At 35.7% G+C, this 27,777-nt stretch overlaps 1 protein-coding gene across 3 annotated transcripts in view; it reads right to left on the reverse strand.

Annotated features, from left to right (window-relative positions):
• Positions 1–27,777, reverse strand: part of LOC118267284 (paxillin) — a 71,324-nt gene that overhangs the window by 24,023 nt on the left and 19,524 nt on the right. Inside the window, exons 1-3 of one of the 3 annotated variants that reach the window (XM_035581196.2) lie at positions 16,200–16,418; positions 9,360–9,604; positions 3,374–3,632 (exon numbers count right to left, since the gene is read on the reverse strand). In XM_035581196.2, coding sequence (XP_035437089.1) covers positions 3,374–3,632; positions 9,360–9,604; positions 16,200–16,356 — 661 coding nt within the window. In that variant the 5' untranslated portion in view covers positions 16,357–16,418. Of the gene's footprint in view, positions 1–3,373; positions 3,633–9,359; positions 9,605–16,199; positions 16,419–27,777 lie in introns of those variants that run through there. The other 2 variants (XM_050703040.1, XM_035581197.2) reach the window with 2 other exon arrangements.

A 27,777-nucleotide genomic window follows, 5' to 3' on the forward strand; every position in this document is an offset into this window, starting at 1 on the left:
GTTTGGCGTCTAATATTCTCCACATTTAAATATTACGAATAAACGCACTCCGGCAATTTAACAGATGTTTATTTTCTTTGATACACACGCGAAAACTTGTGAAGATGAATTAAGCTGTATACATTTTAATGAAAAGGCTACACCAATTGAAAATGAGATAAGGCATACTGATTGACCTGATGTGACCGGAATCAACATAAAGAATAAAGGTACTATTAATCCACAGGAAGAAATGCACGAGGAATTAACTAGTATAAACAAAATTAATAACCCATAAAACCCCGATGTTGAACTCAGAACGATTGACCCTAAAGATCAATTGGTTGTACAAATAGATTAATCGATTGAGGTTAGCCGACTAGTAAATAAATATCTTAGATTGGCTATTTATTACTGAACGTTAGATTAGAAGAAAATATTCAGGTAGTTGTAGACGGAATGCTAAATGGTGAGTCTAAATATGATTTAAAGCTTACGGAGATAAAGATGACAGATGAGGTGATGAAAACGAGATGAGTGCGTTACTTTTGTACCTGTCTCAAAGATCAAAGTCATGGATGTTATGGGAAGTTGTAGAGATATAGTTTTGAAGACAACTACATAGTTTTGAAAATGATTTTAAATATTTCTTAAAGATGAAATTAAATGAGAAAGGTTAAGGTGTAAGAATGATGCTATGAAACTTAGAAACAGTAAATGAAGAAGAAATCGTAGCCAAAAGTCGGTTACTAAATAAATAGGAATCTTAAAAACATTATAGTGATCCAAACAGATATCTAATTTGCAACGACTGAAGGATTTATGATAGTGAAGAGCGAGAAAGTGTATAAAATGCACCGATGAAGTATTTTTAGATTTGTGGAGGCGCGGAGATGGCAACACGTAGTTTCTTAAAACATGTGAATGCAGTCTACATTTCTAGACGTTCCGCCAAACATCAACTCAATCTTAGTGCTTCCTATTAAATATTGTTTTGTATCATAAGGGATCCAAATGTCTAAATAAAAGTGTCAGATCGATGCCAAATGTCGTTAACGAGAGAGTAATTAGAGTTTATTGAATCGAAGATGTAGTGCACTAATTAGATAATTAGCTTTAAATACCAGCGTGACCATTCTGGACAGATTCATGAGGAGCATAACTTTAAAGACTTCAAAAAGATCACTTCAAGAAGCACTCACATGATTGATAGATCATTACGGGTGTAGTTTTAAGGCAAAGAGACTTTAAAGAGAAACAAATGGTCGAAGTAAAATCAGACAGACAGAACGACACGTGTTGTATAAGTTTGCACTAAAATAAATTTACACTATCCAACACAAATTGTTATTCCAGATCGTACAACAAGATTTATACACGAAAACCTTTCTGCAAATAAATTAAAATGAAGTCATAATAACACAAAAGATAATAATATACGACATAAACATCGCAATAACAGATATTATTAAGAAATCAAAAGAGAAACGTGATCATTTGGAGCTGGTAACGCAAGTTTGCAAGCAAAACAATCTGGAACGGTGTTCTATTTCTGATGGGACGAGCTCTGGCCTTGGTGTAGACATTTGGCTATTACTTACAGCGATAAACATACTATTTATTACTGTATTCCGATGAATTTGTTGATGTATGGTACTGTGAAAAGGTTTCGTCTATATTGGTATCGTTGTAAGTTACGTCTTAAAGTAAATTATAGGGATGTTAGGAATGATGAGGACCATTTCACCCTAAAAGCTGTCGGTGCTTTAATCTAGAAACTCAACAGCATACGAGTTCAAGTATCTTTTAATCTCGAAGAAGTACGTTTTTTCTACATTGATGATCAAAGAATTAAGATTTCGTTAGTTGACTCCAGAACCGAAAACTAATGGATTACCCAAATGCTCCCTACTCCCTAAGGTTATCATTAATGAAGCGTTGCAACGCACACGAAATAATCTTTGCATCCTACACGAGCCACGAATTACTAGAGTATTTAATAAATCATAACTATCTCAACTTTGGGACTAACAAATTGCTTTTGATAACTTTTGGAGTATTTTGGAGCTTATTATAAATTTAATTAGTTATGACAAATTCTTCAAGTGATTTTGCTAATAGCTTTTATATTTAGATGGAGTCCAGACTTTGGCAAACTTTTCTTGTGGTTTAATTGTAGAGCAATGTCACCTATGTTATGTTTTTAGGGGATACATCTTTCGTTACTTCCATATTTTAGCTCGTTAATATTTGGTAGCAACAATGTGGATGGAAATTGTCCAAGTCCAAGGAAGATTGTGTTTATTGAAGGAGACTTGGGTGTGACCTAGAAGTAAATATGGAAAATAATTAAAAAGGAGAGAAATTGTTTACGATCTACGATGAAAATAGACACTTATATTATTACAAAGCTATCACGAGCTGTTGATGACGATGGTGACGTCGTAACGGTTCTTAAGGAAAGCCGTCCTACAGTAGCGCTTTCAGGTTAAATTCGCACCAGCCAATCAGAGCGTCGAATGCGCTGTCGTTTTGTTTTAATTCAACGTAAAGCGAACTCGTACTAAGGGTAGCTTTTAATACTTCTCGAGACATCAACATGCAATTAGTCTTCCTTGATTTGGGCCAAGGTTTTTCTTTAATATTATTTATTCCGCCACGACACGCCCCTAAATTGATCACACGCTCGTCTCATTTGACTAATATTAATATCATGTTTTCATTTTTTTCGTTAAGTGGCAGTGATGTGTGGTTCTAATCCGACATGATTACATCAAAGTGAAGTTGACGCGAGATGAGTTGATGGCAATTATTTGCTTCATATAATATTTTATTAGGTGAAGAGTTATTTTTTAGGAGCAGCTGTTTATTATGAGGATTGACTAGAAACTTTGGTATATTAAAATGAGTTTCGTTTTAATATACCTGTGTAATGCAAATCTCTGGTTGCGGCAGAATATATTGCGGCCATGACGAAAAAAAGGTAACTCGTCATAAATTAAAGGTAGTTTACCTGTATTGAATAAGTGTAGCTTACAACTTTTCGCAAAACGTATAGTTAGTAATTGCTAGGGGGTTTACACATAATATTATAGGTACGTAAGCAAATTCTGCGTAATTGACTCGACCAAGAATCTGCCAGTGCGCAGCGTTTAGGCGTTAGTGCCGTTCCAGTGCCTATTCTCTCTCGACTCGTTCTTCTCCATTCGAAGCTACACTTTGGAACGAGCGCCTAGCTTCACTGACAGACAGACTGACGGAGAATTCAATTTGACGTTTCAAAAGTGCCTAATTAAGGATTAATTGAAACTGCTTGCGACTTTGACTATTAAAATAATGCTGTAGCTTATTGTTTTACCCCAAAGCCATATAATAATATCAATCAAATGCTTACCATTCCTCTCATACGACGTAGTCTTGTCCACATAGTTCCCATATCTGGCATTGCTCAGGTCATCGAGTAGGGTGTCCAGCTCAGTGAGGTGTCCTCGTCCACTCCTGTCCGAGGCTGTCCTGCCGTACGCAGGCTGGGCAGTGTTGTACGCAGGCTGTCCTGCATTGTACGCATTATGGTTACCATAGCTGGCTTGTGTTGTGTTGTACTTCACTGGATGCACTTTTTCGTGAAGGGATGCCGTGTTCTGGTAGGTTGGCTGTAGACAAAATGATTTATTATTGGGTTTGTGTTGGCTACGGGTACTTAGAAGTTATGTTGGATTCTGAGGTTTCTGAGGTTCTTTAGAGACCTATATGTATAGACAGATTTCATATATCTTGAATCTTCATTATTATATTCTTCTCCTACTTATTGGTATTTTTCAAACAGCATACTATATGTTGTATGCATTAGTTAGTAAGGTATGCCTTACCGTACGATTTAACTGTACAGACGTACAGCCTACATACTCTAATATTTAACTGTGCAGTTTTAACTATTCAGTTTTATCGACTCTGGATTCGATTCCAGCTAAAACTGAAAAGTTTCAACTGTTTGCTCTACACATCTTACGATTTAACTGTACAATTAAAAGGGCACTGTTTAATAGTACTCGTAGGGTAAGTAGCTGCTATAAGTTTGATTTGGCATAATCTATTATATAAAAATAAGTCGGGTTTTCCTTCCTGACGCTATAACTCCAGAACGCACGAACCGATTTCCACGGTTTTACATTCGTTGGAAAGCTTTGGGGCCCCATGAGGTTTATAGCAAAAAAAAAATCTGGAAAAATTCAAGAAAAAAACCAGAAAACAGGGAAAATCATTGGTGGCGAAACGGAGTTCGCCTGGTTTGCTAGTTATTTATAAAACACAAGTATGGTTGATGGTACACAATTAAAGGTACTAGTGGTCGCCTAGTGGTCGAAATTCGACCATATACGATTTAATTTACAATACCACTTTCCATAAGTTCAAGGATAATTTTTATTTAACAAATTGCTATTAGTTTTGTGAAATTCAAATTAATATATTCCGGCGGATCATGAATAACCAAACCTCCTTCAATGAGAAACCTCTTTCCATATGAGACGTGAGAATATCATAGCAATGTCTGTTAATTTTGTCATTTTGTCAAATATGATGCTATGCATGGTAGTGTGTGTAATGTTTTATTTATTGATTTAATGTACTTTATAAGTATTATTTTTGAAAAATATTAGCATTTTTCACTTCTCCTACACATAAACTATAAGTGTACCAAATTTTATGCTCCTACGTCCGCGCAATTTTTGTAAAAAGGTTCCGAAAGTTTTTGCATCACGTATTAATATATAGATGTTTAATGGTATGTTTTGTTTCTTTATCGATTTTATATCCTTATCATTTATTATTTTTTATGTAATAAAAGTTTAGTATACCTAATCAGTAGACCGTTTATTGAATACCTCAATTAAACTAAATATCTTTAGTTGACATCACACACAGTGGGTTAATGGCTTGGCACACTGATTGCAATTCTTGTCATTCAAAACATCAACTGCTGCGTTCGACATGTGAAACAGCTGGCGAACTATACACGTGTAGTATCTCGTAATAAATAGAAAGCATTCTCTGTTTAATTGCAACGACTTAAAATACCTACAATAAGATAAGGTAATGCTTATTTTTATAGCAATATATAACTTATAGTGATGCCACCGTTTTTTTTTTTTTTTTTTTTAGGGTGGAAAATCATCCAATGACTTCTCCCGCCTTGGGCGAGGCGATAGGGAGTGTCAGACTCTTACTGACTAAAAACCACCCCGTTCCTACTCCTGCCCGTCGAGCCGGAGCCCCGGTAAACCCGCTAGGTTGTCCGCAGCTCCGGAGTGATGCCACCGTAAGGATGCTTTTCCACAAGAGATGTGCTATGTAATTAGGCCACGAAGATGTAATAGCTAAGCTGTGAAACTATGTGACCGTTACCACTGACACTAAGTAATTGTGCGAAGAAGATGCGCAGCTCGAGTATGCGATGTATCGATAGTAAGGTTAGCTGAGTCCATTTCCAACAGTGCTAAGCTATGTGTACCAATGAATATGATTGTTGGGAGCCAAACGCATCCACAGTAACGTAGGATAGCACACCTCTGGGAAAACACCGTAGAAATTAGAAGGAAAAATCTCCTAAGGGAGGAAGGAAGGAAGGAAGGAAAATTCTATATCCACGTCAGCGACAGTAGTATTTGGCACTTGGCAGTTTTCGATCTAACGAGGCCCTGGTATGTAGGTAACTATGTGTAACAAAGTAAACCCCATGCCAAACGAGTTTTTAATCAATTTGCTCCAACAAATTGTAAGCAAACAATACAAATAGCATGAAATACAAACACAGATTTTGGCAAAGATGGCGGAATTCTGCACGAAAACACAAGACTCTTGTTAGCAACACAAAATAAATGGAAGATGTACCCAGTGGATATGATTTACGATCATTTTGACGGAAACTAGCAAGTTTTTATTACTATGTATCTTTATTTGAATTTATTTCCACTAGTTTGTGCATTCGTTGTAAACAAACATCCGTACCTCGTTAACTCTGCTTGATGATTGTTCTAGAAATATTTTTCGTGTTTTTGTATTAGCTGGAGAAAAGTCCGTTTTGAAATTGTAGTATTTAATGATTTTTCATCCCATTGGATATGGATATGGCTTTTTTCTTGTGAAAAGTGATGAGGTTCATTGTTAGCAAAGTTTAGTATCGACATTCGATCTATTTTTTGATGCTCAAAATATAAACAAAGATCCATTAAAGTACTATGAATAAAGACAAACAAAGAGAAACCATTCTACGACAAAACTAAATAAAAGTTCTAGTAACGACATCTACATTAATTCTCTCAAATCTTGGAAACATTTCAAATGGAGAGCACTCAGTATTTTAGTCGACCGAATCTAGATGGCGCTGATTTAAACTTGCAGACAAATAATAAAAAGGAAAAATAATGTATTAAATGCCGTAAAACGGTGATTTAGTATATTCACACATAAACGCAAGTATGCAAAACATTTATTAACTTAGGCCAGTACATCAAGCTAAAGCTACTCCAATACGTCTAGCTTTAATTGATTTTCGACTGTATGGTTTTGTAATAAAGTATAAAATCTATATTTTCATAGTTTGGGGTATCTTGATGTGCCTTAGGAAGGAACATAAAATGGTTTTATCTTCAGACTCTTCATAATGTTCATATGAGTCATGATTGACGAGTTTCTGACGCTAACCACAACATTGGCTAGTAAGGTCATCTGTGTCATAACTACAATGTTCAAAGAACTAAGATTAGCTCTAGTTTAAAGAATAATAAAAATATACAAAGGTTATGCAGTAAATTGAAATGAACTAATACTAGCAAATAGATAGTGGTTTCTGAGTACATTTATCGAGGACTTTAAAAACTAAGCCACATAGGAGACTCCAATAATTCATAGAAACTTCAAGTCATAGTTATCAATTTCATTATAACTAAGAGACAGTGTAATAACCCACGTTTTTTCCAAAACTTTACTGAAAACAACCAAAGAGTTTACGAGAATAAATAGCATATTGAAATTCCTTGAATAAACAATGGACAAATGAAAACAATTACATTTTCTGATCATTTTAAAACTACTGGTAACAGCACAAAGCATTATTAAAAGGAAAATAAATACTAAACCAAGGTAAACCAACGTTATCAATATAAAATGAACATAATATAAACGCGAGGACTCCAAGAATTTGTTCTTGACTCTAGCGCACTAGGCCAGTGTTTGTAGGTCAAACTATGCATCACAATAAATGCATAATACATATTATATAATAACTCTCTTGATAACGTTAATTTTATTAAGTAATGGAAATAATTAAATTGACCCTTTTTTGTCTGACTATGGCTAACTATGAATGATTACATAAACTATTCCTTAGTAAAGATTTTGTGCCGTTAACAATTGCTAAGGACTGGATTAATTTACCATTACATGACACTGAGTAAAGCGATTAGTTTTATAAACGAAGTAACTCGACTAATTTCAAGTTACTCTAGGGGCTTATAGCATTTCATAGTCATGAGCAGAAATGTGCGACAAACTATATAATTGCTTTGTTTGTTTGTTGTACTTTAATTTCTAAATTCTTGCACCAATTTTGATGAATAATAAACAATTAATTATAAACTTATTAGTGGTGTTTATCCAATACTAAATTAATTCAGTTTTCCTCAAAGAACTGAAAATAAAGACATTGACGTTGCTTTATAGTTTTCTTACATAAATTCTATTTAAATTATATAAATTAAATACATAAATATGAAATATAACAATTTATATGTATATTTCAAAAGTCATCATGAGTAATTGGTAACTACACGACATTGTAACTCATCAAGTCATTTGAATCCTTGGATGACTACATTCCAAGAATTTAATACTATTTAATATGTAATGTATGTATTGTATTTATCGGAAAATACAATATTTCATGTTTCGACTTGGAAATAAGTACCTATGGTTAGAATATTATGACATAATAGGCACAGGGACGGCAGTAAGATGCAAAAAGATGCCTTTTACAAGCTGCTTGCTTACCTCAGAAGAAAATTGTTGATTACTTTTTAATACCTATTTATAATTGGGCGTTTGCTATCAACCAAGTTATCAAACGTGAGTAAATGTAGTCTAGAATTCTAGACAATGGCTTATCGTCACATAGGTACTATCTTTCTATCATATACATTATTGTTTATTTAGCAAATTAAACATTAATTTAGTTAACTACATTTAGCATAAACATAACGCCAATTAAAAGAACAAATTAAAAGAGTAAAGCGCAGTCTACTTGCCCTTTCATCAATTATTATGAGTCTTGTCAAGTCCCGTGTTATAAGGAGTGAACCAGACTCTGTGGTAAACATTGAGAGTTTTAAGTAATAAATGAAAAGTCTCAGCAATGCTTTACTCGATCCGGGAATCTGTTTTAAGGGTGCTTTTCCACCAGAGATGTTCTATGTAGCTATGCTAAGAAGATGTAATAGCTAAGCTGTGAAATTTTGTGGCTGTTTTCACTGATATTAAGCTATGTAGTTTTGCGAGAAAGATATGCAATTCGAGTATGCAACGTATCGATAGTAGGGAAGCCATCCATAGCACGCATCCATACCACGCATCTTTCCATATTATAAAAAATAGCTTAGCTTAGTCCGTTTCCACCAGTGCTTAAGCTATTAATGTGTACCAATTAATATGATTGGTGACAGTCAAATGCATCCACAGTACCGTAACATAGCACATCTCTAGTGTTTTAAGACCCATTGCTTGGTAGTCGTACTCGACCAATGAAATGGGCCAGTGATAAGTAGTTTAGACGCATAATGTGTTTGTAAACTATTACGAAATAAACGAGGGATGTATTCCGTAGTCTACAAATAAAATTTGGGTCAGTCGGGCATGGTCGCCATAATACTTTAGACTATGTGGCAGACGTTGACGGCTTTTAACTTGATTCACTGCAATTTGTTGTTTTATAAGTACGAGTTAGGTATATTGACGAGGCTAGTTTACAGTCATTAAATAAGGATGTATCTTTACTTGGGAATTTCATTACCTACTTTGTTTAAGTATACTAAGTTTGTAACTAGATTTTTTTGCAGTCAGTACCCTTAGTACGAGTTTGCTTTACGTTGAACGAAAACGGACCGAGAGCGCTTTCGGTGCTCTGATTGGCCGGTGCGAGTGGACCAACCAATCAGAACGCCAAACGCGCTCTCGTTTCGATTACTTTAAACGCAAAGCAAACTCGTACTAAGGGTACAGTAATTGTAATGATTTTGGCTTTTTGGGTATTCAACCTATCATCCTACGTATCTTAAAACCATGACAAACTTAACAACGTATAAATCTTCTAGCATTAAATTGTCACTCACCGAAGCAGGCTTAGTGTAATCCGAAGATATATTCCTAGATCCATTTATTGAGCCATATCCAGTGGAAGAGGGCGAGTTCAGACTGCCGCCTGGTGAGCTCAGGCGACCAGGGGAACTGCCTCTGCCAAGTGGAGAGCTGGTCCTTCCAGGAGACGCAGTTCTTCCTCCAGGAGAACTCCTACCGCCTGGACTGCCTACACGGGCGCCAGGGTTGATAGAGTTCTGAAGGTCGGCGAGCAGCGCATCTGGAATCAAGTGAAATGGATTTGTTAGAAAATAATGTTCTAATATTCTAAACACAACTGCGGACTGGCTAACGGGTTACCGCGGCTCTGACTCAAAAAGCTGGAGGAACGCGGTGTTTTTAGTCCGTAACAGTCTGACACTCTTTCTCGCCTCGCCCAAGGCGGGAGAAATAATGGGATTTTTGGGGAAAAAAACTTAAATAGGTCTCTGTTGTATAACAATCTGTAGGTTTGCATCGACGAGCCACTGGGGTGGTTTTAGTGAGACAAACTGCCGAACTCCCTAGCTTTATCCCCAAAAAGCCAGACGCAACAAAAATTAGTAACTGGCTTACGTTCTGTAAGGTCAGATGGAGTTGTTGAGACGAAGCGAGGTAATGTTGTGTCTAATTTGTGACAATGACGATTGAAACGCATGTAACCATCAATAATTCAGAGTAAACACGCGTATCGATATAACCATAAACACAGACGTAGATATGACTAATGAGAGCTACCTTTTTTGGCCACCAGGTGGCGCTAGTAGTAGTAGGTAAGATCTGTTTATATTGTCAAAATGTTTTCCTATTACTACTTTAAAACATTTTAATCACAAATAGATTTACTTTTATTTAATTTTCTCAGTATTTAACTACCTATTAAAAATTAACAACAACAGGAAAACGTTAGCGTTTGCATAAAACCAATAAATTATTGCAATTACTTACTGTAAATTGATGTAAATAAATGTAAATTGTAATAAAATTACTCAAACATAAACCATTGCAATTAGTAGATAAATAATAAACATTACTTATTACTTAAATATTATTTTTATGTTAATCATAACGAAATGAATTCTATGAATGATAAATAGCTGAACTGAATGAATGATAAGTAAGCGCAAAACTTAGGAACGGCTGCACCAAATAAGATAATCCTCTTTTAGTCCGTTATTAAAGAAAAATCGCAAAATCAAGTGAAAACAGCACTCATACGAAGCCTGGGCAAACAGCAAATAATTGGGTAGTTTCCTAGGTTAAAAATAAATTATTTAGATTTTTCAATATAATAAAATATCCCAAAATAATCGTATTTTCATTCATTCATTTGACGATATAGTTATTTATTTAATTTTTCTTGCTATTTTTTGCGTAATAAGTATGCTATTTGACGCAAAAAGTATTGAATTTGACTAGTAGGATAATACCCTATTAATAAATAGTACCTTGTATTAATTATCCAATCTATTAATAATATAAATAAAGCGAACTGTATTTGTAAAATGACATCATGTTTGGAGTATAACGGGGTGCCTCTAATTGAGTGGAATTAATTTTATGGTGTCGGGCGATGCAGGCTCATGTACACACTACACAAACGGTATTTTGTATGACAATTTAGTTTTTACACGACTTATATTTATATACGAATAAATAAAATTTGTACCACTATACATTTTATTTTTTCTTGACTCTAGCGCACTAGGCCTGTATTTGTAGGTCAAACTATGCATCACAATAAATGCATAATATTATACAATAACTCTGTTCATAACATTGAGCTTATTAAGTTATAGAAAGAAAAGAAAAAATAATATTTATACAACTCTAAATTTTATTTTTTGGTACAGTGGCATTATGTGCCGTAATGTGTATCTCTGCCTACCCCTTCGGGGATGAAAAGGCGTGACGATATTTCATTTTATAGTGGCTTAAAAGTAAAAACCGATCCACATCCATACTATTTGGTTTGATCTCCGTTTTTAAACTAAGCCACACAAAACGAATGACAAAAATATATCTCAACAGACGCAGATTATAATGTAGAAAAAATTAAACATAGTAAATGCTTAATTTCACTTCCACCAGCGGGTGGTGACACTGGCAAAAGTTAGTAACTATATATTTTAAGGAAAATAAAATTCGTTTATCCCCATAGAAAGTCAATTTAGGAGAAATATTTGGTTTAAATAATCCACATAAGGGTTCAGCTTTCATAACTGTACATGGTAACACTGATTAAATAGGTTACAAATAGAATTTTAAAGGGAAATAATAGTTACAATTATTTTCATTAGATACTCGTGTACACTGTTCACGCCATTTCATATACAGTTTCCTTATGTACAATGTCAACATGTTATAAAACGTTATATTTTAGGTACTACTAACAAGACAGTATGTTTAATTTATTTCTATTAAGTAAAAGACAAGTTTTAAATAGAAAAAAAACTGCATATCAACCAAAATACCCGCAATGGAAACAAAGCGAGTTGAGATTTTGCATAATTAAAAAATTGATACATTTCGCGGCGCAAGCGCACCCGGCCGATACTGTTCCCCAAGACTCGTTTGTCAGGAACTAGTTTGCTTTTCGGAGTTCAATGCCTGCTAAAGCCTTTAAATAAGAATAAAGAATACTCCATTAAAAACCCGCTAACGTCTCAATGGCGTAACCCCTTATCGTTCAAGTTACGCAAATTGCTGCCACCATTGATAAGCAATGTTACACAAGACATTACTACAAGAAGGCTGTTGTTATGATCACGATAAAAATTGATCCCAATAACAGAACAAAACATTCTATTGTACCTTAACGTAATATTCAAACATGGCTTGTGAGTAAGTCAGTTCAATACCAGGTTAAGTCAATAACAAATGTAAGTGAGTCAAAGTCAACTGTTCTATGAACAGGATATTAACGGAGTAAACACTTTAAATAAGTAAATAACAAGAGATATAGTTTAAAATTATTATACCCAGTCCGCCAACAGCTTCATAAACTTCTTCGTACTGTATCTTACTTGGAGACGAGCTCTTATTGCTTTTCAATATCTTCCCATAAATATCATCGTTCACTTTATAATGAGAATGAGACATTTTCGAAAATAATCAATTAAAACTTTTTCGTATCACTTATAACGGTTCACAAGAAACTGGCCGCGGCGAATTCGCAAACGCCATAAAAGTAAAAAAAAAAGTTAACGCCTCAAGGGCGGAGGAAGGGATTCTAAATTTAAATATATCTCCTTTGCCCTCGTGCGAGCAAGGAGGCGCGGGCGACTCTCTTATGGACTAATGCAGTACTGATTCACCTCCACAACACAAGCGCAGACCGCAAAAATCGCTCACAACCTAACATATTGTTCACATAAATATTTGCGATTCTTTAAACGTCCATGCTTTAGAAACGCCGCGAGAGATGAGGTCACGAATTAGTATTTTGGTCGTATTAGATGTATTTGTTAGGACATGTAGACCAAATCCGATGTAGACGTAGGTAGAAAGCGAAACTTTGGTTGTTCTAATACGTTGGAATAAAGCGCTGAATGTGCTTGATGGTACGTTTCATCAATGAACTCGCTGACGCCGCTGTGATAATACGGAGTTGAGGCGTCATAGGATGACGCGTTCTCGGTGGAATTTGTCTGTTAGCCCTCTCTGGCCAGTCGTGATGTTCGGTTTAGTAGTGAGAGAAAGGACACGCAGATTAGTAAGCACTTTTGGAATTTCGCAGAAGTACTGAACTTATGGCCTTTGGACAGTCAGAGGTTGTGATACAAGTTGAAATAACTATAGCGAGTATTGTCTATTTTTATTAAGGGCTTGTTTAACTATTCCTGATCAAGTTTCTATAAGTCCAACTGACAAATAGTTTAATGTATGGTTTATTCGAAATAAGCAGAATTTTCTACATATAGTAAAATTAAATCGTCAACAGGAAAATAAGTTTCATCAACTAACATAAAAAGGTCAGTTGTTCTACTAGGCAATAAATCATTCCATATAATAATTTGTTTCCATGCCAAGTTATGTTTGAAAAATGATACAGGAAGCAATTGTCGTTTTTGAAATTACAATTATTATTATATTCGAAATTATATCACACCTACGTTATACTAGACCACTATTTGATTATTAATGATTACTAGTGGTCGCCTAGTGGTTGAAATTCAACCATAAACTATTTAATTTACAATACCACTTAACATACGTTCAAGGATAATTTTTATTTAACTCAAACTCAAACAAACTCTTTTATAAAACTCTTTTCATATGAGACGTGAGAATATCATCGCAATGTCTATTGATTTTGACGTTTTGTCATATACGATCAGATACTATGCATGTGTGTGTAATGTTTTATTTATTGATTTAATGTACTTTATAAGCATTATTTTTAAAAAATATTAGCGTTCTGCACTTCTCCTACACATAAACTATAAGTGTACCAAATTTTATGCTCCTACGTCCGCGCAATTTTCGTAAAAAGAGGTATAAAGTTTTTGCATCACGTATTAATATATAGATAATAGCAACACGCAGAGTTACACTGAACAATATTGCTCTTACAATAATTAAAGGCGTGCGGGAAATGTATACGAATTCATTTTACATAAATCAGCTTATTAATTACTTATTGACTTACTTAGGGACTGAGTAAATCATTTAAGTTTATTATTTTTTAATTAATAATAACTAAGTACAAATTAGTTTGAATCTGAGACATGATCGCAAAAAAAAAAAACATTAAAACTCCGAACGAGAAGGAAAGCATTAGTAAAAATCAAACAATTTTAAAAAGAAGGATAATTAAAACAATTACATTATGTATAAATGTAATTAAAAAAACAATACCAAAATACTAAACATTTGAAAAAACACAATGCGACGCCAGCTCTATCTATTAACGGCTTCTCGAAGTTCGATACATTGTTTATGTTTTCTGTTTTAGAATTACGAAACTAGATGGCGTTGGGTGTCTAATCTGAGATTTGCAGAAACACCTTTTGACAGTAGTATAGGTTATCAACAGCCCTTTTATATAAATGTTTGATGTGCAGATTAAAGGTTAAATAGCACATTTGCATAGTTTAACACCTTTAGAGTCGCTGGCACAGATAAGATTATAAGAATAAAAGCGAGACCAGAATCAGCGCTACTTGAAAAAAGAAAAATAAGCCAAATGTCTCTAATACCTTGACGAATAAGTATGAAAGAAAATGCTACCCATTATTTGGTGAATGAAAATTTCAGTAACATAAATCCGAATAAAATATGAAACGAATACAGCTCACATTGGGCAGTTGCTCTTACAACCGACACAGCGATCCACCTTAAGGTCCAAAATTAAATAAAAATTCAAAAGCTCATCATAAACTAAACATTCATATCACGAAGGCAATTAACAAAATCATCAGGGTGCAACGAATCAAAACGATAACTAACTGCAGGAAATAAGGCGCTTCCTCAGCCAACACGATATTAATTAATAAGATTACAGATAAAATTAATAGCTTAATTAGTCACGGAAACTGGTAGCGTATTCATATTTCACCACCATGATCTTAAAGCAGAAACTCTTGTCAAGGTGGAAAATGCTTATGCATGAAAGCCTGGTAAAGATGAAGTCTGACTTTTCATCTCATAAAAGCCATAAGGTTCACTGTCAACATGTCTTCCTCAATGACTTCCAGCGTATCTGACTCTTACTGACTAAAAACTGCGTCGGGATCTCGTGATCTGGCTCACGCATTCAAACAATTTGACATACAAACTTAATCAACTGGTTGTTCAGTTTCAGTAAGACACAGTCATTTTGAACTAGAAACAAAATTGAAGCTGGGTTTCTTGATATGAAACATTCTAAAGATATAGAAAATTGAATACACAAATGAATTCCAAAGAATTCTCACATTGTTTATAAGTATGATGTAACTTTTTGCATCCAGAGACTGAAAATATCTTCTAACCAAAAATCAGACCAGTTTCATTCATCGTTCTGAAATAGTTTTTATAGCAGAACTATTTATAGGAGTATCCAACATAAAAAAAATTACATCACAGTTTCCATTTCATAAAAAAGCTTTGAATATTGGCCGAATGTCAGACATGCGTGTTACGAGAACTATGGAACAAAACAAAACTATTGATTGATTGTCTCTTTAGTCACAACGTATCCGCAAAATCTCGCTAAAAGATTAAATCAACAACATATATGGTATGGCTATTAATAACAGTGGTGTGAGACAGGACAAGTACTAAACTTGTGATATAGAGTTCGTAGAACATTTTGCGGTATAGGCCGTATAGACCGCATTTGACCACAGCCCGCAAGGTTATCTCAGAGACCTGACACCTCGCCTTGGACGACTGATACCGAACACTTTCAATTGTTCTCTGCTAGCCGTAAATTACTCCAAATCTGTAACTAGTTCTAGTTTTTGTGGTCACTTTTGTTTAGATAATAGTGCGGATTTTATTACGTTGACTTACGAGGTAATGGTAACATGAAGCGATATTGCACATTGTGAAATTTCAAATGCTACGAAAATGTTGAGAGCAGTTTCAAAGCTCTTTATATAAAAGCGATTCGATACCAGCGATGACAGGTTCTAATTGGTAAGGGAAAACATTGGGCACATAAATATTGACAAGAACGATGCGATAGAATAGAGCATCTTCACAAAACCAATAGACGCGATTACGCAAGTTTTGTTTACGCAGCGGTCCCGAACGCTCCACTAACACGCAACCGATATAGCGCAAGGCCGTACAATAAAAGCGACCTGACTCACTCATGAATTAGTTCCAAACACCTTTATTCCACTCACCAAGATATGCACTGAAATCAGTAAAATATTTCCTCCAATCCGTCGACTTCAGTTCAGGTGGACTTGCAGGTCTTCGTTCAACACTGTATTTTCGCTCCAAAATCGGGGAGAACGAAACGGATTTTGGGGATGCAGAGCGCGTGCGCACGGATGCCATCCCTCAGCTTGGTATATAAGGCGGGATGGGTCAAATTAGTGACAGTCGTGGCTGGACCGCGGCTAAGAGTAGACTGGTTATTTTCGGTGTGATGCAGGGTTATCTACGGCGCGAGCGACGCCGGGTGATAGCGCGGTCACACTGTGAGCTGGCGACAGAGTTGCGCGACGCGCTATTCCCGTCAGGTGGTCATTTCCGCCGTTACGTATTTCACAACTGATCGCGAACCGACTTCATTAACCTCTTTGTAAAAAGCGTGAAAAACATAATTGCACGTGCGTAGGGTTCCGAGCCAGTACATTACGTAAGTGACAGGTCTGCGGCGGCCATGTGGGCGGGCGGCGCCCTACAACTGTACGTGAGAGTCACGTGGTCGTCGCGAGTAAACAATATTAACCTGTTTTCTCACAGCAAATAATAAAATTGAGCGATGGCTCGAAGATTATTTTGAGTGCTGTCAAAACACAATCATCCAACGGAAATACAAGGGATCATTGACGGCAATTATGGCATTACGCGTCCAGTAGATTACATGTAATGACGTATAGACATTAGACATTACTAGCACGCGGGCAAGTAGGGCAAACATTACTAACGTTTACGTTTGTTGTTTCGTAAACAATGGTGCGGACTGTGGTTATGTTTGAACTAGGAGCTTTGTTTAAAAGAACTGCTATAAACGAAAACATTGATATTTGAATCAAGTCAATGTAAGGAACGGTAGTTTTATTTAGCTTTTCCACGCAACTAGAAAGCGGTACCAAGTAAATTGAAGTGATAAAACGTAACTCAAAAGAAACTTTATAAATGAAATACTTTCCTAAATCATGTCATGCAGCATTTACATTAGTGAGTACGACTGCGCATTAAATTAATGATGGGAGAAAGTCAATGGCTCATTGAGGAAGCAATGCATCAGCAATGATTGGAATAGTAAACCAACATCGTTAAAAACTTAGTTTGATACACACAATCTATCTATATATATAAAACTCTTGCGTATCAATAAAATAAGCTTGAAGCCTTGGGATATGTAGGGGAGCACTAAGAAAGGATTTTTGGAAATTCAACCCCAAGGGGGAAAAGGGGTAAAAAAGCTTTTGAATAGGAATTCGTTGCGAATGATCTGATTAAACAACCGTATTATGGCTTCGGTAGGTTTTAGAGTTGAAGAAGATAATGCAAGTAACACAAGCTATATTTAATTAGTAACAAGATTTCAGCCTGTGGAAGAAAAAGCCCTGTCGAGATCATTAAAAAACGCTATATATAACCGAATTACGTGGGCGAAGCCGCGGGCGGAAAGCTAGGTATAGCAATTCGTTGCGAATGATCTGATTAAACAACCGTATTATGGCTTCGACGGTTTTAGAGTTGAAGAAGATAATGCAATGTAGCGCGCTGATCTCTGGGATTAGCAAGAAAGTTACGAATATTTATGCAGTTATAAAAAAATCTCACAAGACACAAAATACGAAAAAGGACATAAAAGATAAATATCTCTTGGAGACTTGTCCTGATAGATAAATACTAAGGCATCTTAAAAGGAAATTGTATAAAACGTATCGATATTGTATCCATTGTGTCTGGCGTGTGGGTGACGCCCATCCGTGGGTGGAACCATAGCAGAAGTATTGAAGGTCAGGTTACCTTAGATAAAGAGACAAACATCTTGGTACCTAGCATTATAGCAGCTGGTGATTTACATCTTAAACCTGCTATTGTACTATTTGCAATTCTACAATACATTGTAGAAACCTTTCTAGATGTTGATTTTACAATACTCTTTATAAAATAGACTGATATTCCTACCGAACATTTCTTTCTTATCTACAATATTTAGTAAACATTTAATATTAAGACGAAATATACTTTCGAATAAGCTTAATATCATGATAAAACTTGGATAGTATTCCAAAAACTATTTTGGCGAATCAATTTAAAAAACAATAAACGTAATAAAGCTCTTAATACAATTTAAATGAAGGTAGATGATAATATAACGATGGTGGCAGTGGGCGACGTTACGTTGTCCAGCTACTAACAAAAGTCGTTAATAAAACATCGAATCCCACACCTAATTACTGTGCGTAGCCTCAAACCATGGAAATATGATTATGAAGCAAGCTTTGTGTGATAACATCGATGGTCACTGCTCATCTTGTTATATAAAACCACGCCTACGGGACACAAAAGTGAAATTGAGCCTTAACTGAACTATATTAAGGTAGAATTGATAATAAGTTGGATTTTGCCAACATTTCTTGGCCTAATTACGACATGTCACATTAATGTACTATTTTCCACAAAATTGCAACTAAATTATAGCTTGAAAATACAAACGAACATGACAATGTAGTAGTATTTTTTAATCAAGGAAGTGAAGAAACTAAATTTGACAATAATTGGTATGAAAATTAAGTAAAAATGGTGGGTCATCTCGGAACTGGAGCAGCCATTCATGACTCAAGACTTGCAATTACTAGCAATTACCTGAATGCTCTTTATTGGATGATAATTGTATTTGGCAACCACATTACTCATAGATTCGTTGCTATAAGGGGTAAAGTGGTATTTTATGGGATGATCTAACCATAGATGATGCCAATGAAATTATTGATGGTTGAAAATAGACGAGATCACATCATATACTACAAGAAGCAGGCAACTAGCAGATGTTAAAAATATTTTTACATCGATATTTCTAGTGCAAAACTGCAGACTAACTTTTAGCAAAAGTACAGAGTAACGAGATGATTTTGCTTCATTAAATAACATAGCACCAGATAACAACCATTGAGATAGCGAACAGGGTTGTCAATAAAGCCTAGATAAGATTAGAGGTGTATGAAAATAGATCAATAATGGTAGAAAAGGGATTAGTTTCGCAGAACCTGTTTGCTTATAACATGCAGAGTCATATCACATAGCATTCAATTAGGTTTGAAACAAAGATGAAACACGAAATACGTTTTTTAAAACGGAAGAATCTAATAAGGTTATAACAATAGACAATACTGATTATAAAAATAATTGGCAATATTTATAAATAACTCAAAAACAATAAAAATAAACGAACAGACGGAAGATATTAAATAACAATCATGAGTATGACCAAAACAGTTAAGACATAGAACAAGTGCGAATAATAAAATATTACTTGACGTGGCACATGTCAACAATAAAATCCATAATTCACGTTTAGCCATTGGCAAGAGAGAATTATGTCATTAACATGACTGTGACTAAGGACAGGCGTTCGACAGAATAATGTCTTCGTTTGAGGTCTAGCTTAATCGATATAATAGGAAGCAATTGGTTTCTTGAACGAGCCTTGCATAATATAGACGCCTAATATGATTATCACTAGATTTGGTTACAAGGGTATCGATTTCAGTGACTTCTTTCAATTTCATTACTTCGATAGTTTCTATTGCCTAATACAATAAGACATAATCGGATCATCCACCCACAATATTGTCTAGACACCGTTACAAATCTGCTTCAAGAGAAACATTATCAATCATTTCTACATTTTGTATTATACAACGCGTAGCTTCGTATATTAATTAATTATAGCAACCTCATGCGGTAACTAATTCTGTCTTAGACATAACAAGTATATTAATTGCATTCATTAACAATTATGGAGTGGAATGAAGTACACTACTTTTAAAGCAAGTTGCACTAAAACATAGATACGGTCGTTGATAACACGGCAAATGTGCCAACCATTTAAAGGTAGTATTGAATCTAAGTAGGTACCAGTTCTATACTGGTCCTAAAGATAACATAAAATGAAAAATGTTTTAATACTAACGAAGAAATCTAAGAATGATACAATGTTTTGATACAAGAGTTAAGCAGAATATGCGTATAAAATGAATGAACAACACTGCAACATATAAATGGACTGATTGACATCAAATTTCACGCCATAACAGAAGGTCGTTGACAACCATAAGTTTTCATTTTCCAAGTATCGTAGCACGTGGCTATGAATAACATACAGATCAGCCTATGCATATTTCATATCATAGACATGGAATAAATAATATAACAAAATATGAAAGATACAAATGAGGATGCGTGCTAGCTTTGATAATTAAGTAGTGATCGAGATAAGTATGCTTAAAATCCGTATTGCACAAATGCTTAAGCTATTGAAGTTAATGTCTTCAATCCACATATATATTAAACACAGGATTGCACTAGTTTAAAGTAGAACTGGTCTAAGAGACCCCCTAAATGGCATAATGATCGAAGAAAACAACTCTTTCCCGGAAACACGCCAGTAAACTCACGTTTGCCTCCAATCTAACACGATCTATTAATTGGTCATCTTATTCCTACGACACCGCGAGTCCTTTACTACATCTATTAGCAAACAGGGATCTATCTAAATTGGTCAGTGCGATGCCCTGTTTTATTTATAGGCAATTAACACTGATGTCTTGCGGCGTCTAATACTACGGCTTCATGTTCAATTGATTGACTGTTGACATATTGGGCTGGAATGTTTAAACATCACTGGACGCACGCGCATTAATAGAATAGGACCAATTTAAGGACTATTCTTTTTTTCCAAATAATAAAGAACGTCAAGCTATTTTCTTAAACGTAATTAGCGTCAAGTTAAAGACGCACGCACTCGAAACGAGTGGGCGCAGTTATTTTTAAGTCCACGGTCTAATTACTGCTTTGTTACATCAAAGGGCTATTAGTCAAACGGCCGGCAGCTCACAGTGTACACCGCACTAACGAACACACAAGTCGCCGAATTAGTCTCACAAGCACGTCACCCGTTACCAATCGATTCACAGGGACCGAGGAAAAGTGTCCAAATTAAAAACGCGCCATTAGTTTCGTATGTAACTGTCGATCGTCAACGAACGCTCCGCGCTCGGTCGCAGCGGTTTGATCGGATGGATGTCGTCGCAACGACTGACAACTGTCGCGGACCCAAGACGCAACGGTGGGATGGTGTCTAATGATCTCAGTTTCATTGTGGTGCGGAATTGAGCTCGCAATGGGCACATGTGGGCGATGGACTTATCGGCAACTGGTGTCCAGGAGAGGCAGGGCTTGCCTAGTATGAAGGTATAGCGGATCGCAATATTCTCGGAAGCCGCCACGGATGGGAATGCAGGACGCGGTCGGCGGTCAGAGGAATGTAGCCGGCTTGTGGTGGCTGCTTCCTATGTCGTGGCAAAATTATTACAGAAACGCAATATTGCGGAGAAAGCCTTGTCCTTCATTTTATATTGAGTAACCATTCACTGTAGCTATTTATAAATCCAACAATGGTAGTGACTGTTCATTAAGTAACATTTGTAGGAGATTTATGGGCGAATTTGCTGTGGCATACTCACAAATCATGATCACTAGCAGCCTACTAAAGAAAACAAGCCTAGGAAGTTATTGTAAAATGAAATTCGAAATACCAAACAAAGATCGCTAACGACGATGACGCGGTTCGTACCATACCATAACGAATCGCGTGGTCAATGCCATTCATGGTGAACTCAACTAAGCGTAAAGTACGGCAAAGCAATATTGTCTTGAAGTTTCTAAAGTTCGAGGCAAGACGTAGTACCGATATTTCTTAAAATATATCAATGAAACAAACATTACGAGGTAAGAAGCTTAATTTAAATGCCAGTTGTTTGTACGATTACAGTTTGTGGTTTTGGAACTATGGAATGCTAAAATTGCTTGAAAATAGAAAACTTGTTTGATAAAGGTAAATTAAAAATGAGTAGATAGGTACAATAGAAAACGAAAAAGCAAGATGCACCAGCACAGAACTGAAAGCAGATGTTCGGGGTAAACCCAATTCTATAAAAAAACAATACTTAAACAGGCGCGTCCTTCCACACATTTTTGGGATGCGATTTAATACAATCATGAATAGTGAATTGTGAAAGGCAGACCACGAAAACAGTCAAATTCTTCAGCCAGATGACATGAAAGAACCAACAAAGTACTCCAATCACACATTCCAAATATCCGATTAGCATTAGTAGTCCATAATGAGGTGTACGCTTCCTGGTCGACCACGAGTGGGTGACCACTATTTTTGGTAACTTGTCTCTGGTCAGTCGCGCAAATTGTAGGGCAACCGTAGTTAAAGGCGAAGATTGTTATCAACACTTTTTTGTACCATGCTAATGATATGTTTGAAGTACTTGCTATGCTTTTCATGTTTTATGGTTATGCTATTAGTTCCACTGATGATTAAAAGAAAGGTGGGAATTATTAGAGCCTACAAATGTAAGGTTTTTATTAAGTTTCTTGAGGGTCCATTAAAAACAGAACGTATACGCATTCTAGTGGTTTAATAGGTCTTAAATTAAAGCAGAGATCACATCTTTGATTTCTTTGCTAATTAGCAAAAGAGCATACCTCTAAATAATACACAACTGTCACATCAAACAAAAAAAAAATAGTGCATATGTGTTTCAATCATCATATAAATCCATTGAACGTAAAGGGTAAAGAATTAATTCCCATAAAGAATCCAAATCGTGAAGTCATTTGTACTGATAAGTTTTACGAGCACTCTGAACTCTCTTCATTGGTATCAAACAGGGAGCATATAATGGCGGTAATTTAAAAAGATTCTCAAACCGCACCGAACGCAATAAAGCAATGTACTTATATTTACTTAAATGTAGGGGACATTACTATGATACTGAATCAAATTCACCTAATGAGAATCAATAAAATGTATAGCCTTATCTATACGTATTAAAGTAACTTTTAGCCCAAAAGAAGCAAACAAAAATATTTTTGGAGTTATAACTCCAAATAGAGTTTAAACAAAACTCTAGTTAGGAAACAAAACTCTATTTACGAATTTGTAAGCAATACGAGACCAGCTGTATTTAATTAAACGTAATAGCCTAACACTGACCAAAATCAGGCCTCCTGCATAGATTTCAAAATGAAAAGGAACCCGCAGAAATCGTCTTACACGCAGAAGCAAATCTATTAAACAAAGACGTCTTCAACAACCACAATAAAAAGCAAACAAACAATTTCATTAACGGTCCAGCAGTGCAGACGACTGTCACAGATCTTGCAATACAATCTGATGTACGGCGATGCACTAAGCTTTTAATTGAAGAAGCACAGTGTGAGGTCATTAATATATGCAGTGTTATCTCAGAATGACGCTGCTAGTTAGCTCCATTCATTTTGCACAGAAAATATATTGCAGTTAACAGATACCACAATTTATAGCCAATTGTTCCTAGATAGACGATTAATGGGACACAATTTATCGTCTAAAACTTTGAATAAAGAGGTAGATGTTATGCCTATGAGATTAATGTTTTGGAAGTTGATGCTATTGGCATTACTAATGGTGGTTTAAGTGAAAGAAATAAACCCAATAATATCCTAGACTATTTTAATGCAATTGGCCCGTTCCAGAATGTGAAAGAACTATGATAAACTTTTGTGTATTGTTTACACAAAACAAAATGTTTGTAAGAACTAGATTTGCAACTTTACGAGTATAATTTAATTAATCAATAACAATAAATATTGAATAAGAATGTACATTGCGACCATTGTATTGATTGTGAGTCCCTAAGGTCTTATCCTTTGACAGGATACATAAACCAGCTCTCGAAGTGACGCTAATGAATATGAACTAGATGCACTTATCGAAATAGTTGACTTACAAACAGTATGCAGATGAGCGGTCAAGTGTATAGGGAATTATTGTATAGCTTTAGCCCTGATATAATTTACAGAGCTCAATATGAATCAACTAATAAAATTATGTATTGAAATTAGAATCTTAAATTCGTATAGAATCCAAAAATAGTTATTAGCAACGAAAATTTCCAGTAATGTATCAATCCACGTAACTTGTAGACAAAACAAATCTGTTGGTTTTACATATATATGTTATCCAGACACTACCGAATCAGTTAAATCTGCTTAACTGATTACAAATATCATCGTTAATAAGATTACGGCAATCAACGGAAAGAACTATGACGGATTTACACACAAACTAAACGAAGCCGCGATTTGATCAAAACCTTTCAATCGACCGGAATCTCATATCTTCGCATGTTATAAATAAATAAAAAAATAATGACGTCCAAATATGATCACGATCACATGCTGCTCCCATGAGAAACTTCTTGGTCGCATGGAAACAGGTAAGTAACGTTAGTTTTTTTCATCTAATTAAAAAGCCAGCTGTAGTGCCGTACAAATTGGTTGGGAAAATGTTCGTGTTTGATATCACGGGAGGTGTGTCGCGTATACCGTATACAGTTCACCCCCCGTCGGCTGACGGGACGATAGTGACAGCTTTCTAATAGAAATTGAGAAAATTGTGCAACTACAAGGGCTTGTTAACTTTAATTTCGATGATAATGAATTAGGTGTGAAAGTGAATGATAATGATGGTAATGATGAAGGATTTTGGCTTAAGATCACACTTAAGGTGGAACATGTACAGTAGAAGCTCTTTATTCGCGCTTTCTTCATTCGCGGTTTCACTATTCGCGGATTGAAAAATTGCGACCCAATTCCCATATTCGCGGTCTAAAATTTCTTTATTCGCGGATCGAATCGAAATATCGGTGCGTAACCTAAAAAAATACATTCGTCATTGTCAACGCGTCAGTAAAAGGATAAAAAAATAAAATAGACCTTATTACAGCTACGTCTAGATTGTGACTTCTGCCTAAACCTAGTGTGACCTAAACCCGATGATAATAATATTATCATCAGGCAATCTGTATGATCAGAAAGTTCAATTAAACATTTTTTTATCTACTATTTGCTTCTTAATTTCGTCATGGACATCTAGGAACGTATCCCCTATAACCCTATACAAATTACCATTCCATATTCACGGTTTCTATATTCGCGGCATATTTACGGAACGCATACCCCGCGAATAAAGAGCTTCTACTGTATACCAAGACAAAGTTAAAGAACTCCACAGCATGCCTGCATGCCATACAAAAACGATAGAAAATTTTCTTATAAGAAATTGAAAAGAATGAAATGGAGTTATTCATGGTCTTATAACACGCATTTACATTGTTATGTAGAGAAAAAGTTGCATGCATTAGTACTATATTTAATATCATTCCATTTTATCGTGTAAATTGTAGAGATTTACGACTTTCTTGGTATGAACATGGACAAAAGAATATTAAATGAAAATACGAATCTAGGTAATTGATAAGGCAAAATATTATTCTGACAACAATCAATAAAATGTATAGAGACCAAACATTTTGTAAATAGAGAGTCAAATCTTAAAGAAAAACACAAAAATGATTCACCTAATGATATAGGTCACATCCTCAATTGAGAATAGCCAATCAGACAGCTCAAGAAACGTCCAATCGAAACAGGTCCCCAGAAAATAAAGGGCACGATCTATCGAAGGTAATGAGTGCATTTTCCCGCGAGTCCGTCTGCGCTAGCGCACCCATACTTGGTGGGACAGCGGATCCGCGGACCGATTTGACGCGTTTGACACACTGATTGCTGTTATTTCTCAAAGGCGAGTCGCCGCCATGACAGGTAGACGTTTATTTATTAGTAGATCATTATCTTTTATGACTCGGCAATACGTTTTATCTTTCGCCCTTTGGCGGGAGTGAAGGTAGGAAATGTATTAATGTACTCCATACATCAGGGCTTGCAGCTTAATGCTGCACTGTCTACGATGTTAGAGTTATAGAGCCTTCAAGGGATTATTTTGATGAGGGAGGTCTATACGCAACATTTTTTTAAATTACACAGTAAAGAAACTATTAACATAAATATTACCCGGATACTGAGTTTGCGTTGGTTTTCAGTTCATACAAAAGCACAGCTATTGCAAATGCTAGTTTCCAAGCCGTTTTAAATTGGTTACAAAGTAACGTCTTCCGAATGTTCAAGTACATTAGCAATGAGCGTGGGCTTGAATTCTAAATACAAACTTTAAATACTAACTAGCTAATAAAGTGGCTAAAATAGTGAATGAACACAGAACACACATTAAAACGAATACTCCTGAGACAAGAAACAATCAAATAACGTTATAAAGATTAGAATATCTGTTCATAAAACAGATGCCGATTTAAACCCTCATAAATGCTATCGAGGCCTCCCATAAGCAGCTGAGAGGCTATCAGCACTCCTAATAAGAAATAATCACACAAAAACATGAAGCGTAATTAGCATAATAATCCAATGACCCGGCATTCCTATTTACCAAAAATGGTTGCTGCTCACCTGTCATTATGGCGACGATGACGTCACAAGACCCAACCACAGTAGCACCAAATCACACCAAAAGTCACCGATACTTTACAACACAGGATTTTCCACGAAGATTATAACAGAACTGCGTTATTCCAGAATGTTCGCGGTGGAATGCGAGCTCCCGCCATATGTTTCGTATAAGTCGGGATAACTAGTATTGGCAACCGGGCGTAACCATGTACTTATGTACCATCCTTTATTGAGACGTGTGGGTGGTTATTGGTGGGATCTAAGTAACTATCAGCAAATCAAACTGTATTAGGTAGTCAAAATTAGTTCAACCACCTCCCGTCGCAGTAGGCAGAGTGTTGTACTACTATAGGTACTGGAACTTGGTCTATGATCAATGTAAACACTAAACTGTGTGGCCGCAGGGTTCAAGGATCCGCGACTGACATTGCAGTTTTCCTCGGACGTGGGCGGGCGGGTGCATTCGTCGCGCAACCGTAGGGGTTAATGTACCCGTGACGTCACACGGCGCCACTATGATAACGATCGATTACACGTTGACAAAGCAGAACCTATCAAAATAAACAGGAAAATGCATAAAGCCAAATGTTAAAAAAATATCTCCTAAATAAAATTTTTGATTCAAGGAAAACATAGTTTTATAAAAAATTGCAGATTTTTTAATTTAATATTAAAAGCGCCACCTGGTTGATCATGATAGAACGAACAAGTCGACTGTTCATGAAGTAGTATGATTCATAACAGCTGACCGCGATGTGGGCTGAGTTCGATTTTGTCAAACACACCTAGATGGCGCTGTACAAGACGCAACAGCTGGAAAAACGGCTCTATTTACAACTTTATTTACGGAAACAATACATTTAAAAATACTTGTGAGAATTCAACAGTAAAAAAAGTTAGAAAAAGTAATAAGTCATATTAAAATAGAGTTAACTAATAGGCCCTTCAAACTCCAGAACAAACAACAGCTGAACGATATAAAAATATGAAACGGAAAGCGTTGTCTGGAAAATTGACAAATTATATTTTTTCTCGGCGCCAATAATAGATGTACGAATAACTGTTGACAAAAATAAAAGGGACTTGTGAAAAAAGATTTGGCTGGTAACAAAGATGAAATGAGGTTGTTCACATTCGTCGCTAACCACAGGAAAC

The sequence above is a fragment of the Spodoptera frugiperda genome, chromosome 23 (assembly GCF_023101765.2).
Source record: "Spodoptera frugiperda isolate SF20-4 chromosome 23, AGI-APGP_CSIRO_Sfru_2.0, whole genome shotgun sequence".
In the NCBI taxonomy this organism is placed as follows: Eukaryota; Metazoa; Arthropoda; class Insecta; order Lepidoptera; family Noctuidae; genus Spodoptera; species Spodoptera frugiperda.